Source organism: Pteronotus mesoamericanus, unplaced genomic scaffold (assembly GCF_021234165.1).
Source record: "Pteronotus mesoamericanus isolate MK-2021 breed Mesoamerican mustached bat unplaced genomic scaffold, CSHL_Meso_final contig_269, whole genome shotgun sequence".
In the NCBI taxonomy this organism is placed as follows: Eukaryota; Metazoa; Chordata; class Mammalia; order Chiroptera; family Mormoopidae; genus Pteronotus; species Pteronotus mesoamericanus.
In genome coordinates this window covers 1,284,266-1,303,300 of record NW_026555114.1, presented here as the reverse complement: position 1 = coordinate 1,303,300, position 19,035 = coordinate 1,284,266, and the positions used below count along the sequence as shown (strand labels likewise).

Here is a 19,035-nt window from a genome sequence, read left to right as displayed (position 1 = left end):
TATGGAAAACAATGTAATAATGGTACAAGAATAAATTGCTTGCATACTCGCCACTATAAACCTATTTTCCCCCACCCTATTTTACAATTTAAAAATAAATAATTTTTAAAACTGGCCCTTTGTTATGTCTGGTAACGCTCACATTTCTGGTGGGGGAGCAACTCTAGAAGAGAAGCAAGCTAAGCCTTTTGCAGAGCAGTTTCTAAAGAATGTGAACTAGAGGCAGTCTCAGAGCCAGAGGGGGCTGAAAGACACTTGGGCCTGTGGATATGAAAAAAAATCTAGTCGACTGCGGTGGGGGTTGGGATAACGCGACAAAGAAAGGCAGTGTAAACTTTGTCACAAGGTTCACTTTCTTCAGGGATCTCCCCGGTAGGATTAAGAATTCTTTCGTCACAGGAAATCCGTGAGAGTCCTTTCCTTTCACAGACCGCCCAGTCAAGAATTTCTGTAACGTGAAGAGTTGGCTCGTCTGCCCACCCCTTTCCCTCAGGAATCGCACCCCTCAACCCCCGGTTTCCTAGGATTCCACATCTTTTCCAAGATGGATCTCAGACCAACCGTCACTTGCTCAGGCCCCACCCGTCGAGCGCCAGAACGTGTGGGCGGGGATAACACCCTCCAGCGCCCCGGAAGTCACCTCCCCTAGGCAGGCGGAGGTCTCGGCCCTCACAGCTTCGGATTGGCGGGAAGGCGGGGATGATACGTTACGTGCTGGGTCCAGCCCCTCCCCTACGCCCCTGAGAGCGGTTAGCATAGGGAGGGAAGGAGTGTGTGGCTCTTGGCGGCCATAACCCGGAACAATCCCTCGCCTCGGTGGGGCAGGAGGGAGGGGGTTGGGGGGGAGGGAAGTGGGCGTGAGGAAGGAAGGGAAGGGAGGGGAGGAGAGAAGAGAAGGGCGGAGCTGGAGGGAGGGTAAGGGGCGGAGTGGGAGCGGATCACGTGATTCGGCATGGAGGCGGTGGCGGCGGCCGGGAGGAGCTGTCGGGGCCGGAGCCGCACTTGTTAGTGTGGGGGGAGGAGGGGTCCGGGGGACGCCGACACTGTCACCCAGGGACGCCAGAGAGAAGGCGGGAGAGGGGGTGGGGGCGAGATCAGGCTCCGACCCCCGGCCGAGGGGATGAGGGGAGCATGGGCGCCAAGGAGTCACGGATCGGATTCCTCAGCTACGAGGAGGCACTGAGGAGAGGTGAGGGGGGAGGGGTCTGGGCGAGCTGCCGGGAAGGCCAGCGACGGGCTGCCCGGAGGGTGGGTGACCAGGAAAGGCGGGCGGGGGGGTGGGCGGGTTGAAGGCGTGGGGTGCTTGAGGCGGAAGGGAGGGAGGCCAGCGATGGGGAATTTTATGGGGAAAAGGGTCGGGTGGGAGCAGTGTGGGGAATTGGGACTCTGTGGAAGGGGACGAAGCTTTCCCGGAGAGAGGTATCTGGCGCTGGCAAGGCAGTGCCCGTGCTCTGTGGTGTCGTGATCCTGGATGGGTCCAGGGCAGTCCTCTCTCCCTTTTCTTGGGTGGCACCCGCCCTTCCAACCCCCTCATCTCTTACTGCCATTTTCTTATATCACTCCTTTATAAAAATTTCCAACAGCGTTTTAACGTCGTACCTAACAGCCTTGGCTGGGGAGAGAGAAGGAGACTGCACGGCTCTGTTTGCTGGCAGAAGCCCCTAACAGTTATGGACTCTCTGCTTATTCCGAGGGCCTTTGCCATTCTCTTGGGGACTGTCACCACCCACACCCTTTGAACCGCTGACTTTGCTAAGAACGACCTGAAATTAAGTTGTGTTTGAGGTGAGATGAGGCTGGACAGCTGGTGTTGCCACAAGACCTTGTCTTAGGTTTCATCTCCTCAGATGTTGGCCAGAGCCTTTTATTGCACTTGATCCACAGTGCTCACCCCTTCTCCCCATAAAATGGCATTCGGAAATCCAGCATTCTGATACTGTGTTATAGCTCCCTGTAGAGACTGGCCTTGCTGCCAGCCCCAGCCTGCTGCTTATTGGCTCTGATGCACAGTATGTTGTTAACAGCCCCAACCCCCTACCACTTAACTCTGATAGCGCTGCCCATGATCGCTAAAGCACACGCTAACTGGAGTGTCTGTGCACAGTTTATGCCTGGGATGTGACTTAATTTTTCATGACTGGGATTTGAGAGAGAGAGAGAGAGAGAGAGTGTGTGTGTGTATGTGTGTATCTATGTGTGCTTCTACTTTTGTGCAACATCGAATGGGTTTTCTTGGTAAGAAGTGACAAACGTTAAGCAGGTTAGGTGCTAGGCATTATTTTTAACTGGTTTCCAACCCAACCAGCCGTACTCGTGATGGTTTTGATAGCTAAGGATGTAAAATAGAAGTTAGATTTAAAGGCATGGAAAACAAGAATAGAGTAATGAACTCTTGTTAATATGTAGGAAGAAAAGGGGTAAGTGCAGTGGGTCATCACCTGAAAATAATTACAGAATTTAGAGGTATTGTGGACTGACCAGAATAAGAAAAGTATACTTTTTATGTCTTTTCCTGTGGAACAGTATAGTGATTGTTGTATGGACAATCTCACTTGAACTTTTTTCCTTGCCTCAGTATGAGAAATATTCCAAATTCTTGATGTGGTTCCAGCTCTAGTAGGCTAGTCATTTCTGGGATGCTGTTGAGCCTGACAGGTCTGGCCTCAATTAGGCAATGGCTTACATGACATGAAAGAGGACATCAGTCTAACTGAGTTACAGCTTCAGGGTTCAGAAGTGTTTAGTTTCTTAAGTTTGAAGTTGATGTAGGTGCCATTTGGGAATTCTAAAACTTGTATCCACCTCCAACCTGTTTGCTCTCCTATCAGACTAAGATTATATATATTTTATTTATTTTACCCTCACCTGAGGACATGCTCATTGATTTTAGAGAGAGGGGAAGGGAGCGAGAGAGAGAGGGAGAGAAACATCAGTGGGAGAGAGAAATACTGATCAGTTGCCTCTCGTGTGTGCCCCGACTGAGGACCGAACCAGCAACTCGGGCATGTTCCCTGATTGGGAATCCAACTTCCAACCTTTCTCGTTTTACAGATGACTCTCCAACCAACTGAGCCACACCAGCCAGGGCCTGCCTTTGTATATAAGTGAAATTAATAGGTGGTGCCTTTTGAACTGATTTGACTGAAGGTCTTTGTTCAGTGTTATGAAGTGTGCCTGTTGAATTTTAAAACATTTGAAGAAGTAGTAAAATATTTGTTCAAACTGTATTTAGCTATTTAAATGAATTTATATTTTATCAGTTTTGCTGCAGAGGAAAATTAAAGCAAAAGAGAGAAACAAGTTGATAAAATAATGTTTCTAAATGTAAACCGGAAGCTATTTTTAAGTAGGTAATTCTTTTGAACATATTATTTACTCTAGTAAACGTCAAACTTTAATACAGAATTTCTTTTAGTAAGGCTATAGAAAGAATTCATAAAACTTTTGATAAAGCTAAAAAAAGGCTTGAGAACTTTTAGGGGGCACTTGAGTAAACAGGTACTAAAACCGCCATCCATTAGTCTTATGTGCTTGTTTTGTTTTGTATATTGTATAAGGTGAATGGAAGGAGATGAGAAAGGTGAATTGGACAAACGCAAAATGTGTTACATGAATCATTGTATAAGTAAAAAGCATGCTTGATAAACTACTGAAATACCTATCCCCTTGGCTTTACTTAAAATTATTGAGCACTAAAATAATGCCTAACCATAATTAGTTAGTATTAAAGTAATAGTCAAGTATATATTGCCTCATGCAAACTGGAATTGCAGGCAGTTTATCTTGCAGAATGGGGCCTTGGAAATGGAGTGTTATGTTAATGACAGATAACACTTAGTGAACCTGAGTGAAAGAGCAGTCTAGTGAGTTCTTATTTATTCACTGTTTCAGAAGCTCTAGAAATTAGGAAAATTGGTTTTGCCTACTATTTTGGCTAGATTGTATATCAGTTATATAAATATTAATAGTTTTCTGAAAGTATACCTTAATTTAAAGAGAGATGTATTAATGGTGGCTTTTATTTTTGGCTTGTTATCTGTTTTTCTTGAGTACCTTGCATAAGCCTTCCCCTGAAGGCTGGACTAATTTTAGTTGCATGTATTTTCTAAAGTATGCCTTCTTCAATTAATGAGTACTGAGAATTTTAGCAGCTATGTTCTTTATCTCTTCATTTCTAAGTTTGCATCTAAGTGTGTGGTTTGTGTATTCCTAAAAATTATTCTAAATGCTTGGAATATAGCATTAAAAAACCGTGAAAGATGAATTTGCAGATTCATAGCATTTCGGAACTCTTAGGAACCTTAAGAATCTCCAGTTCTTTAATTCTTTTTTCCTATTCTTGTTTGTTTTCATCTTTCTGTAAATAGAATTATAAAGCTTCCCCCCCACCCCCCACCAAGAATTGCTTAATTAATAATATTCTCAGCTTTTTAAAAAAAATTTTTATTTATTTTTAGAGAGACAGGAAGTGAGGGAGAAAGGGAGAGAAACCTCATTGTGCAAGGGGTACATCAATAGATTGGTTGCTGCTTGCATTCCCCAAACTGGGGACCTGGCCCGCAACCCAGGCATGTGCCCTGACTGGGAATCAAACCATCAACCTTTTGGTTCTCAGGCTGGTGCTCAATCCACTGAGCCATACCAGACAGGGCAGCTTTTAAATTACGGTAATAAAATACAGTATATAAAATTTCTTCTAATCCTTTTCTTTAAGTAGAATTTGGCACTTAGATTAGATTAAGTAGCTGGATAATGAACTATAACATGTCAGAAAGTCATGTTGTGGATTCACATTTTTTAATGTCTGCTTGCTCATTAATTCCTCAAATTTTTATTGAGCACTGCCTATGACTTAGGCACTGACGGAACAAAGATAACTAAAACCCTCTCTCAGTGAAGTGTCTAAACCTCAAGGTATATGCAAGACTATCTGTGGTAGGGTTGGTGGGAATAAAATTTAGAACTTTTATTTAAAGTTCTATTTTGTGTGTGTTTGATAATGTACACAGTATCTTTAGTAGACTATATATCATTTATAAATGATTAACATTTAGTATATTAAGTAGGACAGTATTAATAGAAGGAAGTGCTAGTGGAATGCAGAGTGTGTGTGGCCTGGAAGTGTCCTAACACTGTGCTCATTTCATAGTATGTGCTCAATACTTGTGTTAAAGAACTTACTTTCCTAGTCACTTGAAGATTTTTGTATTTGCTGGTGGAATAATTAAGCATGTAATAGTTGAAGATTTTGGTACTTTTCATTTTGCTTACTCACCAACCTTAATGTACTCTAAAACATTGACTCCCCAACCAAGATTTCATTCCCCAAGTTTTATAGTATTATTAAAATTTCACTAGTATTCTACCATTTACGATGTGATGTTAGCTGGTTTATCATATCATTGTATGAATGAAAATTGAATTCACAGTTGGTACCTCCTGGGATGCACTATTCTCTTTTTAAAGCACTTGTTTGCCTTCATCTAAAGTGAACTTTCTAACATTAGTATGGAATTGTAGGTTTGGTTAAGCTTTTTGCAGGTATACCTAGGCAGCTGTTCCTATATGTAAAGGAGAAAAATGGGTCAATTTTAAATTAGTCTGCTAATATGTAGTCACTTAAGTTGTTACAGAGATGCTGTTCTTCGTAATTTCCTGTTTAACACTCCATAATGAGCGTCAGTGATAAAGAGGAAATAAATATACCGATGAACCTGGATTTAGAGGGAATGGCCTCCCAATTTACCAAACTGGACAGCTGTTATTTGTTTTTTTTCTTTTTTCTTTTTTGTCTTTGTGCTTGGGTAGAAAGACTGCACAGTGAAAGGACTCAGGGTTACCTTCCAGAAAGATACATAAGTAACCCAGAGTTGAGAATGTTGTGGCTAACCAGTAGCTTAGTGTTTTCTCAGGAGAAGGGGAAAGTTTTTTTGCAGTTGCTTTATATGACGGGTCACAGGCAAAATTAGGATAGTAATTATTATTCTTGCTGTGACTAATAGAAAATATAGTTTTGGAGCACTAGAGGTTAATGGTGAGAGTTTGGACTAGAAGCTTTAATGTTAAACAGCTACAGCGATGGCGGGATTTTGTTTATGAACTGAGTTAGTGGTTTGATGGGGGAACTAAGAAGACTAAGATTGAACTGACAGTTCTTTTCATACTGTATCCTGGAAGTGTGGCTTCTCTTTTCAGGGCTTGTTTATATTTCTGCTCTTACCTTTTGCTCTTCATGATATTAGCGTTTAAATTGAGACCCTCTACCTCATTCTGCATGCCAATAAGTTCTCTTATTCTTTTCAGAAGTACTCTTGGAGGTCAGAGGTGGATAGTTAATTACTGACATAAACACCTAATAAAACCAATTCTTATTTACTGTTATAGTCAGAGGCATCTATTAGAAGACCTATCTATGTAAAGATGAAGGCCTCCCCTTTACATCCTTCTTTATTATGGATTTAATATTAATTAACATAAAGTTCTCTTTATTTTAGGGAAATCCCAAGTTTATCACTATCTTGTGAACAAGATTCAGGAAAATTGATATGAAACCTTGCTATAACATGGTTCTTGGAGCCCTTGATATTAGACTGCATTAAAAGCAAAACTATGCTAAAATGAGGTTTTACAGAGGAAGTTTTCCAGCTTCTCTGTTGATTTCTATAAAGTGGTTAGATTGTTTCAGCATCTTACTTACTGCCCCCCCTTTCTTCTCAATCTTTTAGTTTTAATTTTTATCACAGTGATATATGGACATAATTTAGAATCAAATGGTTATATAGGACTTGTTATGAAAAAAATACTACTACTATTATTCTCTCTCCCTTACCAATATTCCTCTATCCATTGACTAATACTTTTTTTAGTACTTTAAATTTATTAATTTGATCTTTACCTTTATATCTCAAAATAAGGAAGGGTTATAAGGATTGCTATGGTTGTCTTTTCCTAATGACTTGTGAAAGAGTCTAGAGAGATTCCATTATAAAAGGACCCTTTTATCAAGGTAGGTCTCCCCTAGACTGTCCCATGATAGTAAATGACACCAGTATTCCAAACCAATTGCTAAAGCCAAAAATCTAGAGATATCCTGCCTCTCTTTCATCATCTGACCTACTCTTTTATCTTCAGTTTTGAGTCTGTTACTCATTCCTGTTTGGTACCCATTTCAGACTATTTTCTGCTGCCACTTCTTCACTGCCACTGCTGTAGTCCCCACCGCTATCATCTCTTGCTAAGGTACCATGAAGTGATTTTCTATTTTTCACACAGCAGCCAGTGCAGTCTTAAAATCCAGATCAGACCCTGTCATTCCTTTTCTTTCAGCTTGGTCTTTTTTTCTTTTGTTTTTCCTCAGCATGCAAAACCTATTTACATACATTCACAAGTTTTCTGCCCTGTTCTTAACACCTCGGGTCCCAGCTCTGATGGCCTCAGTGAGGCCTTCTTTTTTTCCCTTTATATGACGTTGGCTTCTGTCACTATTGCACTATTCTGTATAGTTCATTTATAGCCTTTATCATAATATGTAATTACGATGTTTGTTTTCAGCCATGGTACTGAATGCCCATTGCCAGGATAGGTGCAGTGCCTGGTGTATTTTGAGTGCTCAGTAAATATTGGCTGGCTGGGTGAATGTATAAACGGATGAATGATGGAGAGAAGATTTGGAGAATTTGCATAATGTTTGTAGGTTTGGGGATAAAGAATGGACTGCTCACAGAAATTAAGTATGCTAAGCAATGTATGCATCTCAAAATGTCTTTTAAAGGTTTTGAATGATAGTTAAAAATGTAAGATCCTTAAATGTAATATGTAATTTTATTTGTTTAGTTCAATTTAAAGATGATACCTAATAATATAAATTCCTGAGTAGTCACTGAGAGATTAGTATGACAGTAAGTATTGTGCTTATAAACACCTGAGAATGCCTTTTGGTAATATATAACAGTTAATAATATTACACATGAAATGATTTATTTATTTACTTTTTAAATTTTTAAGATTTTATTCTTAGGGAGAGGGGAAGGGAGGGAGAAAGAGAAGGAGGAAGAGAAACATCGATGTGTGAGAGAAACATGGGTTGGTTGCTTCTCCTCCGTGCCTGGACTGGGAACCTAATCTGAAACCCAGGCACATGCCCTAACTGGGAATCGAACAGGTGACATTTCACTTTGCAGAATGATGCCTGATAAACTGAGCCACACTGGTCAGGGCTGAAATGATTTATTTTTATATGACCTTCATGTACTTTTCATCTATGACGACGAGTATCATTCTACTGCTGTATGTCAGGTTAGAGTTGGAAATGTACATGCTTAAATTGTTGACAGAGTTACTTTGGAAGCTGAGAATGAAGTTCACAGCAATATTCAGAGTGCTGTCTTACTGGTTCTAAATAATCTAGGTGATTTTAAACCAAATTTTATGAATATCAGTTTTGGTTTTTTTTTTGGTCTAATATTCTTTTATACTCCATGGCTAATGCTTCCCCCCCCCTTCTCAGTCTTTTAGTTTTAATATTTGTCACAGTGATATATGGATATAATTTAGAGTCAAATGGTTATATGGGACTTGTTATGAAAATAGTACTGTTATCTTCTCTCCCTCACCAGTATTTCTCTACCCATTGACCAATACTTTTAGCACTCTAAATTTATTAATTTGGTCTTTACCTTTGTATCTTGAAATAATAATGCTTATAATATTCTACTTTTTTTCTCATTTAAGGAGTATTTATTGGCTTTTCACTATAAAAGATGAGGGTTTAGCTCACTATTACCTGCTACCAGTCCCATAAACACTTGTTCGCTTGTCCTCCCATTGCTACGTCTTGGTATATTGTAGTTTTGATTAGATCGTTGTTCAGTGTTTGAATAATTAGACCTTTATAATTGTTCTCAGCTAAACCATTTAATCGGAGGGATGACCCCCAAAAAACCAGAATTACCTTCTGGAGGGTGGGGCCCTTGTAGTACAGGCTTTCCCCCCCCCCGCCCCCAGGTGAGTATTCCAGGAACCTATCTGTATCAGGATATCAGGTGGCATTGTTGTCAGAGGCTGTTTGGGCTTCAATGAATTTTTTTTTGAAGACTCTTTCAGCATGTGTGCCGACTTCATGATGGGTGATTTATGCGTGCACCTGCGTACACTGCAATGAGTGTTCAGCAGTTTTTGACCAAAAATGTCATGGCTCCTGCCCCACCCCCATTCACTCAATCTCACCCCGAGTGACTTTTGTTTCCCTGATGAAAAAAGTCCTCAAAAAGAAATGTTTTGCACTAAAATGCATCAAAATCTATGAATTCAAAAGCTGTTTTGAGCAATGGAAAAAACATCTTGATAGTTGTATTGCATCAAGTAGAGAGTACTTTGAAGGTGACTAAAATTTAAACCTGTAAGAATAAATACATAACTTTTTAAAATAATTTCCAGAGTTTTTGGGTCCCCCCTTGTATACCAGGAATATTTTTTCTTTCTTGTATATGTAATTTGCTCTTAAATATTTCCTTTAATAATTGCCTTTTATTTTATTTGCTTACATTTCTGTTTACTGTAATTCAACCATGAAAGTCCCCACCAATTGTTGAATCTACTCCATGTGGACATATACATCAGATATTCACTCAGTTTATCATATTGAAAAACTTTTCCTGGAGCCTTTTGGCCTCCTACCTGTACCTATTGCCTTTGTGCTCAAAGCGTAGCTGCCACCTGGGATCTTCTTTTGCCACTATGCTGGACATCTTGTGTTGCATCTCTTGTTTTCTGTATTCCTGTTTCCTCCCTCTTTCTTGATTTACTCTTCCATTTTGGTGACACTCATTCTCTGGTAGTTTCCTGACAAAATGTGCATGGGAGGTAAAATTTTGAGACCTTCACTGTTATTATGGTGCTTTATTTAAAATAATTTGTGTATCTCCACTCTTGTGTGCTCCTTGGTTTCCAAGAGGCTTCGTGTTTTCACCAAGTAATCATGCTGGTCATGTGGATCTTAAGTTAAGCCTCCGTAGATTCATTGCAGTGATCAATTAGAGACAGGTAGGAGGAAGATACTGCAATTTTCATGATCATGTACCACTAGACTATAAAATTTTACATGGGTGTGACATGTCTGTCTTACTGATTGCTATATCGCTAGCATGTGCACAACCTGCCATATATTAGCTACCCAATACATATTTGTTGAATGAGTGAATTGTCTATCAAAACTATTTTCTAAAAACTATATTGAACTTTTAGAGGAAACTTGGTTCAGGATATGTGTATGTGCTCATGTGTGCATGCCCTGAAGCTTAAAACTCATATTTTTATATCTAAATTTGTATTTAAATGCATCTTTTGCCTTTAAAAAGTGGTTAATTGTATTAAACATGTCATTATGTCATTTTGGGCTCTGCTCTAAAGTTGGTTTTGGATACTATTAGCGAGCAGCTGTGCTGGTTTGTAAGTTGTTTGATTAATACATTTGGATTTAGAGATTTAGTTTATGCAAGCATCTGTAAATGAAATATTTCACTGTGTGGAGTTTTATAGATCAGAAGTTATTCTTTGTCAGAGATGCTAACTTGAGAATACCTTTTTGCAGCTGATTATGGAAGGACAAAAATTGCTTATTCTTTGTAGGCTTAGGGGTATAGCAGGGAGCAATTATCTAATGGGAGAAGTATTTTATATTGTCATAGCACTGGTACCATAGAGATTCATTGAATTTGACAGGAGATTGCCAAGCAAATATATTTAAATAATGAAAGAAATAGGACATGAACTGAATGAGCACTTGGCAGTAAATAATATAGAAAAATTTTGTTCCATTTTGAGTCAAATATAAAAATATGCTCATTTCAGTAGAGTCCAAAATTAAATACAACTTTTTCCCCCCTACAGATCAGCTGAAATATTTCACATCCTTGTGATTCACCCATGGGCCTAAGCCAGGAACCTGGCTATCAGTTGAGATTCTTCCTTTTTTTTCCTATCTTCACTATGAATTGGTCAAGTGTCCTTTAGTGATACCTCCTTATTACCTTCTGCCAGTTTCTCCTCCATCTTTAAAGCCGTTCATTGCCTTAGAAAATGTCTTCATCTGATTCCTGGGCTACTAGTCTCCTACTCCAATCCATTCATTGTATTTCCAACTGGATAATCTTTTTGAAATATACATCTGGGTATTTTACTCAGGTTACCCTTCAGTTAAAGGTATGTATTGACGTGGCAGTTCTAACTCCTGGTAACGGGGAATGAGTAATGTCTACAATTCCCTGTCCTCAACAGCTTTGCTCAACTCCTGTAGGCTCTTGCCTATGGTTTCTTTTATGGAGTCTGTCCTTCTCATGTTTGGTCTTTCTCTTTTCCTCAGTGGACGGTATCCATACCTTATGGTTTGAAGTCAGTCTCTTTAGTGTGGCACAAACCTGGTCGTTTCTGTGATTTGGCCCCTGCCTGAAAACAACGTGTCTTTGAAGATGCTGCTTCCTAGATCTCAGAATGCCTTCTTTTATTACTTACAGTTAAGTGCACAAATCTTACTGTTAGCTTGATAAAATTTTAGGTATGTACCCAAGTAACCACCATGCAAAGCCAAGATATAGAACATTTCCAGCACCCCAGTAGGCTCTCTCCTGCCCTCTCCCAGTTGATTCTGCCCCTTAGAGGTAACCACTGTTCTGACCTGTGTCACCATAATTTTGCCTGTTTTTTGAATCTCATGTAAATAGAATCATACAATATTACTTTTTGGGTGGGCATGGTGAACTCATTTTTTTAAAAATTGAGATGTGAACTCATTTTTAAGGCCAAATTTTAAGCCTTTTCTCTATGAAGCAATTTTCTGAAAAGACTGCCAGGGTCTTGAAATTAGGGCCAGTGTATTATTTTTGTTTCTAGAAGCTGGCATGAAGTACATGCTTATTGAAGTGACATGCATCTTTCTTCCTGAACTATCTGTCTCATTAGATCCTCATCCATCAAAACCAAACCAAGAAAGCAAGTCCTCCCAGAAGCCTTCCCTGAAATTACTCTTACTTTTTCTCCCTCTTTCTGCAGCAACACACTCTTATTGTAGTAGTTATCACACCTTCATTACAACTGTAAGTTGAATTGGCTGTCTCCTCTACTTTGTGAGTTCTGAAATCCTTCAGATAAGAACTGTGGGGCCTAGAAGGTTAGGTACCTGGCAGGGCTTAGAAAATGTTGACTTAGTGCCCCTTGAATAAAGGAAAAGCTGACAGAATAAAACTAATGTAATAATATGGTAAATTGTATTTTTATAGGATAAATTATGGTTGTTTTATGACTTTTATGCAAACATTCAGATGTTCCATGAATATAAACATTTAAAATTTGGGTTAAAAAGAATGCCTTCTGGCTCTAAAATAAAATTATCTGAATCCATGAAGCACTCAGCAGAAAATACGAAAGAAAAAGGAAATATAACCCTATTTGCAGAGATTAGTAGGTTTCTTTCTAAAGAATTAATTAATTTATTTTTTAGAGAGGGGAAGGGACGGAGAAAGAGGGAGAGAAACTGCAATGTGTGGTTGCCTCTCATGTACCCCTTTGCTGGGGACTTGGCCCACAGCCCAGGCTTGTGCCCTGCCCAGGAATTGAACCAGTGACCCTTTGGTTTGCAGGCCAGCCCTCAATCCACTGAGCCACACCAGCCAGGGCAAGACTAGTAGGTTTCTAATTTGTGTTGTAATTACCATCTTTGATATAGTTTGAATGCCCACTTTTTGGATGAGCCTTGGTTGGCCGGACCTGAGGCACTCACCTTTCTTATAAACAGCACTTTCTTTTGTGAAAAGGAAACATGGGAAAGTCATGTCAAAATTCCATGCAGTTTTAAGAACCTATTTTTCGTATAATTTACATAATTTAAAAATTTATATATTTTGATATGTACCCCTACTTAAAATTTTAAACCTTTTCTCCACCAGCATTTATGTGGGCTAATTGGTTTGCCCTCCTCATTGCATATTTCTGTGATTTATCTAGAGTGCCTTTTTCTCTGCCTTTATCTATTCTTATTTATATTGTACAGGACAGGAAAAATGAAGCTAGATTTTGAAAAGGGTTTATTCTCATTTGATTATACTCATCTTTCTAGACTTCTATAGTTTGCCTAAATTTAACCTTTTCTGGACCATTTCTGGATTATCCAACATTTACACCTCCTTAGAATTCCCTGTTACTCTTAATTTATATCATTGGTATTTTAATATTTTTACATACATATAACGTTGTGTTTTTATTTAATATCCCTACTAGATCACAGGTTTCTTGAGGAGGAATCCTCTATTTAAAAACTACTCTGTACTGTTGGAAGTATAGATAGGTGTTTAGCATATGCTTGACGATCAAGAGAACCAGATGGTTATAGTCATTACTGTCTTTATATGATTGTGATGTGTTGCTTTTTAAGATCTACCTTTTAACTTTAATTTTCATGTCTTCTTACTTAGTTTTAAGATCTACCTTTTAACTTTAATTTCTATGTCTTCTTCTTGATACTTAAATAACATGTGGCTCATATCTTAAACTCCCAATTTGTAAGTATATGGAATATGACTGGAGGTTACAATTATACGTCTAAGAGAACTGTACTACAGGGCAGTTTGTATATGACTATGTTAGAAGAATTTATCAGAAGATAGGTAATTGAAGGTTACACTGGAATTTAGAAGACTTTTGCTCATTTTATGTATTTTTGTCATTTTGAGGACTTAAAAATGTACCCAAGACATCTGCCTCTCACCAGTGACTCTTGTGATTCTGGCAGGGATAAGTTAAGCTGAAAGGGTAAACTTTTCCATTTATCTTATTATCCAGAGTCCCTATACCCGGAATAATAGACGTTTATGCATTTTCCTGTGCAAGAGAAAAAAAAAATTGGATTTTCAGCTTTTCAAAGTTTTCACATTTATTAAGTCCTTAACAATTATCTTTGAATAATTAAAAAAATTTTTTTCTTTAACTTACACTAGAGCTAATTTGACATTTGCATTTTTGTAAAACCCTTTCTAAAAAGCTACATATACATATTTTCTAATATTAACAAATGAATATATACTTTTTCTCATATATGTGAGAGAAAGCAAAAATTGTACTAAATTATTGTTATAATAGGAATATAGCTTTATGACCAGTACTGTATTTTCAACTATATGTCTTAGGATCATTGTAAGGGACTTCTGAAATATTTCATGTGAATTTTGTCTGATATTCATAAACTCAGGTATGTACATAGTTTGTTTTTTGTTTTCCTGGCTTTACCAATCTATTATAATTGTGGTAAACTATTCATAATGTGAGATTTACTGTTTGAACCATTTTAATATGTTTAATTTAGTGGCATTAAGTACATTCATAATGTTGCACAGCCATCATCAATTCATTTCCAGAATTTGTACATCATCCCAAATAGAAACTTAAAAAAATATTTAAAAATAAATAAAATTTTACTTATTTTTAGAGAGAGGAGAAGGGAGAGAGGAAAAGAAACATCAGTGTGTGGTTGCCTCTTGCCTGCCCCCAACTGGGGACCTGGCCTGACTGGGAATTGAACCAGCAACGCTTCGGTTTGCAGGCCAGCACTTAATCCACTGAGCCACAACAGCCAGGGCAGAAACTTACTGTTAATTAATTAATAACTCCCTATAACCTTTTCCCCTCAGTATTGGTCATCTTCTTATTTTAGGTAGCTTATATGAGTGGAATCATGCAATAATTACCTTTTCATGTCTTATTTTCTTTACTATATGTTTTTAAAGTTCATTCATGTAGCATGTAACAGAATTTTATTCCTTTTTATGACTGAATAGTATGTATATATACACATTTGTTTATCCTTGATCTGTTGATGAATTTTTGGGTTGTGTCCATCTTTTGCTGTTGTTAGTAATGATTCTGTGAACACCGGTGTACAAAGATTTCTTTGAGTCTCTGCTTGCAGTTCTTTTGCATATATACCTAGGAGTGGAATTGCTTGGTCATATAATAATTTGATGTTTAACAAAAGTTAGAGGAACTGCCAAAGTGTTTTTCCATAGTGGCTGCACTATTTTATATTCTTACCATCAATGTATGAGGATCACAATTTTCCCATATCCTTGGCAACACTTGTCTTTCTTAATTTCACCATCCTAGTGGGTATGAAGTGGTATTGCATTGTTTTTTATTTGTATTTCTCCAGTGGTTAGTGATGTTGAGCTTCTTTTCCTGTGCTCTGTCATTTGTGTATCTTCTTTGCTTATTATTGAATGGGGTAGTTTGCTTTTTTGTTGTTGAGTTGTAGAAGTTTTTCATATATTTTGCATATTAATCCCTTATCATATATGTGACTTGCAATATTTTCTCCCCTTCTTTAGAGTGTTTTTCATGCTTTTTAATTTTTTTATATTTATTTAGTTTTAGAGAGATGGGGGTGGGGAGAGAGAGAAAAAAACCTTTGACCCATTGCTTTACTACTCACTGATGCATTCCTTGTTTGATTCTTTTATGTGCCCTGACCTGAGATTGAACCCACAACCTTGGTGTATCAGGATGATGCTCTAACCAACTGAGCTACCTGGTCAGGTCTTTTCATGCTCTTGATAGTATCTTTTTATGTTGAAAAGTTTTACATTTTGATGATGTTAACTATCGTTTCCAATTTAAATAATGTTATAAATTGTTCAGAGCTTATAACCACAAAACTCTGAAAGAGTGACCCCACAGCTGTAGAAAACCAGAGTAGAAAGAACCCTATTCCCAACAAACTTCCCCAAATAAAGAGAATCCTTTGGAAATAATTTTCAAATAATCCACATAGCCTGTGGGTAAATTAAAAGCAAACAATATCTGTATAACCAGTGCTGCCTATAATGAAAGCACAGGAGAGCCAACTTCATTATCAAATCTTAGCTAGCGGGGAAATCAGCGTATTCATTAAGGAACATGAGAAAAGATCGGACTCTATTATTGCAAACATATAGAGAAATAATAGTAGGTAGTCTTTTCCCTAAGAAGAAGTGCCTTGTGTCTTTGTGAACTCTAAAGTTTAACCAGTTAGCCCAATAGCTGCAGAGGCCTAAGATTTATGTATGTGTACTACTGAGTAGAGACCATTTGATCGGTAAGATGGTACTTAATAATACTAATGACGTTTATGTTTTAAAATCTTTTATTTTTCTAGGCACCCTTGTTAGGAAAGGTCTGCCTGTGTTACTTTACCTTTCTGCCCGGAGGCATGTTCTCAAAAGTTACCATATCTTAATGGACATATATAGATTAATAGATGAGTGTAAGGGGCTGATAAATACTTGCTATAAGAGGTTTCTTTTAAGCCATATAACCCCTTAAATGTAGTCCTTTACATGTCTAAATTTTATTATAGCACTGTTCTTCGTGCATTTTTATTAGATGTAGTCAGCCATTCATTTAAATCATTCTTACTTCTAGCCCTGACTGGTGTGACTCCATGAGTTGTGTGTTGGCCTGCAAACTGAAAGGTCACTGGTTCAATTTCCAGTCAGGGCACATGCCTGGGTTGCAGGACAGGTCCCTGAGTGGAGGTGTGCAAGAGGCAAGAGGCAACTAAACGATGTTTCATCTCTCCCTTTCTTTCTACCTTCTTTCCCTTCTCTCTAAAAATAAATAAATAAAATCTTTTAAATCATCCTTATTTCCAGAAGTGTTTATACCTTAGTAGTGGCTTTTTATAACTTCATATATTGGAGAAAACTTTTATTCTAGACTGAAGGCTGATAGGCTGTGTAAGTCTAAAAATTTTTTCCAGATTTTGAAAATTGTTTACTGAATGGGTTTAATAGATTATTCATGTTTTGTTGTATTAAGCATTGATACTATCATTGACATAGCTTAATGCAGCTACGGTAGAGTACTCCAAGGGATAAATTGAATTTCTTCATCATTTGGAAGCTATTACTTTTCATAAAAGAATCAGAGTATAATTTGCAAACAATTATAATGGTGAAAATGAAATTCATATTCTGATTTACTGGTTTTTTTAATTAAAATTTTTTTTAATTCTCGAGGACATATTTATTGATTTTTTTTTTTTTTAGAGGGAGAGAAACATTGATGTGAGAGAGAAACAGCAATTTGTTGCCTCTTGTATGCTCCCCAACCTGGAATCAAACCTGAAACCTATGTGCCCTGACTGGGAATCGAACCCACAAACCTTTGGTGTACAAGACTGATGCCTCAACCAACTGAGCCACCTGGCCAGGGCGACTGTTTTTTGATTACACATATTGGAAGATATGAATTATCTTGTCCTTCCAAATTAGTTTAGAAATTAAAGTGTTTTTAGAAAAATGAAAAATGACAGGTTAAAGTTAGTATTTTTACTTTCCTCCTGCTGTCATTTTGTGCTTAGAATTCACATCTCAACTCTGATTAGCATGTGAAACTTATTTCTGCAGCTTTCTATCTCATTACCTCCATGAAAGCTGATGGAATAAAGGTAATCATAACTATGGCCTAATTCATAGAATATACTTAGTTCTACTACACTTGAAATAGGAAGAGGAAAAACAGTGTTAACCAGAGACATAATTTAGTATGTTATTCATATGCTTCATGGGTTCCAGAACACAGATTCTGACATTGTGCTGTATAATTTATGGTGCATTAAGATGTACCTTTAAATGTTCAATAATAGTATTTATATACTATAATTTAAAATATCAGAATTAGAGTTTTATATTTTTTGTAAAAAAACTATCAAAAATAGTTTCAAGTTTGCCTTCTTGTATAACTTAAAATATGGAATGGATATCTTTTCTATGCTTTGGTGAATTGTTATATTTCTTTCTAAGTTTGGATTAGCTTCCAACATTCTCTTTTGTACTTTCAGTGTTATGAAAGTATCTCTCAGAATTCCTTAAAGGTGTTTTTTTTGGTGGGGGGTGTGTGAATATTGCTTCCTTTGGGACATCTTTATCCTTATCATCACAAGCACTTTCCTCATTTACCGTTCACTAAGTTCCTCTGAATACATATCTAGTGTCTCATGAAAGGTAGCAATGTCACATTTTTGTGGTCAGGTATTCAAAATCTTCCTTTATGTTCAGTACAAATTTAGCATTATCACTTTTTCATTTTTCTGCAGTGTGTGTGTTTTTTAAAGATTTCATTTACTTTTAGAGAGGGGGGAGGGAGAAAAAGAGGGAAAGAAACATAGATGCGCAAGAGATACATGGATCGGTCGGTTGCCTCTCGTTTGCCCCCACCTGGAGATCAGGCCCATAACCCAAACGTGTGCCCTGACTGGGAATTGAACACGCCACCTCTCAGTTTGCAGGCTGGTGCTCAGTCCACTGAGCCACACCAGCCAGGGCATGCTGGTTTGTTTGTTTTTTTTAATCTTTGTGGGTTAGTTACCTTTTTTAATTACCCATGTTCACGAAATATTATATGGATTTATCACACAACTACACCTTTTTCTCTACATATGAACTGAATAACAGATGCTTAGTGACCAGTTACAGACTTTGAAAGCAGTGATAAAGACTGATTACTGATCATGATATGCATCTTTTATTTCCATAGGGATTTTTGGACTGAAGAGCAAACAGCGAAGTTTGTACTTTATGTAGTTATTTACAGTTAATGTAACATGGTGACTGAAACGTGAACTGTTTTGGGCAGACTTGTATTATTTAACTAAACTGTAGTAAGTGAAATTCATGCATATTGTAACCACACAAAGCAAGGACTGTCTTTATATTTAAAAGGAATTAACCTTAGTTTCTCTTATTGTTTGTGAAATACACATTCTCTTATTGTTTGTGAGGATTTGATTTCTCAGGAAGGAAGGAATGTGTGTGTGGTTTGTAGAGAAAAGGATGTGAGGTGTATCTATATAACCTTGTTTGTTTTCTTACACTTATACAATTCTTCAAGCTTACTGCCTTTAATATCAACAGTGCATAATGTGCTTATTTTCTGTGGGATGATTTTACCTTGTGGAACAGATTAACAAAAGTATTCTTTTTTCACCAAAAAAGATTTGGTTACAAGACTATTTAC

At 37.7% G+C, this 19,035-nt stretch overlaps 1 protein-coding gene across 3 annotated transcripts in view; it reads left to right on the top strand.

Annotated features, from left to right (window-relative positions):
- The first annotated feature begins 1,018 nt into the window (after window positions 1-1,018).
- Window positions 1,019-19,035, top strand: part of USP32 (ubiquitin specific peptidase 32) — a 128,330-nt gene continuing 110,313 nt past the window's right edge. For all 3 annotated transcript variants that reach the window (XM_054574848.1, XM_054574849.1, XM_054574847.1), the window contains exon 1: window positions 1,019-1,189. In XM_054574848.1, the coding sequence (XP_054430823.1) occupies window positions 1,132-1,189 (58 nt within the window). In that variant the 5' untranslated portion in view covers window positions 1,019-1,131. The remainder of the gene's footprint in view (window positions 1,190-19,035) is intronic.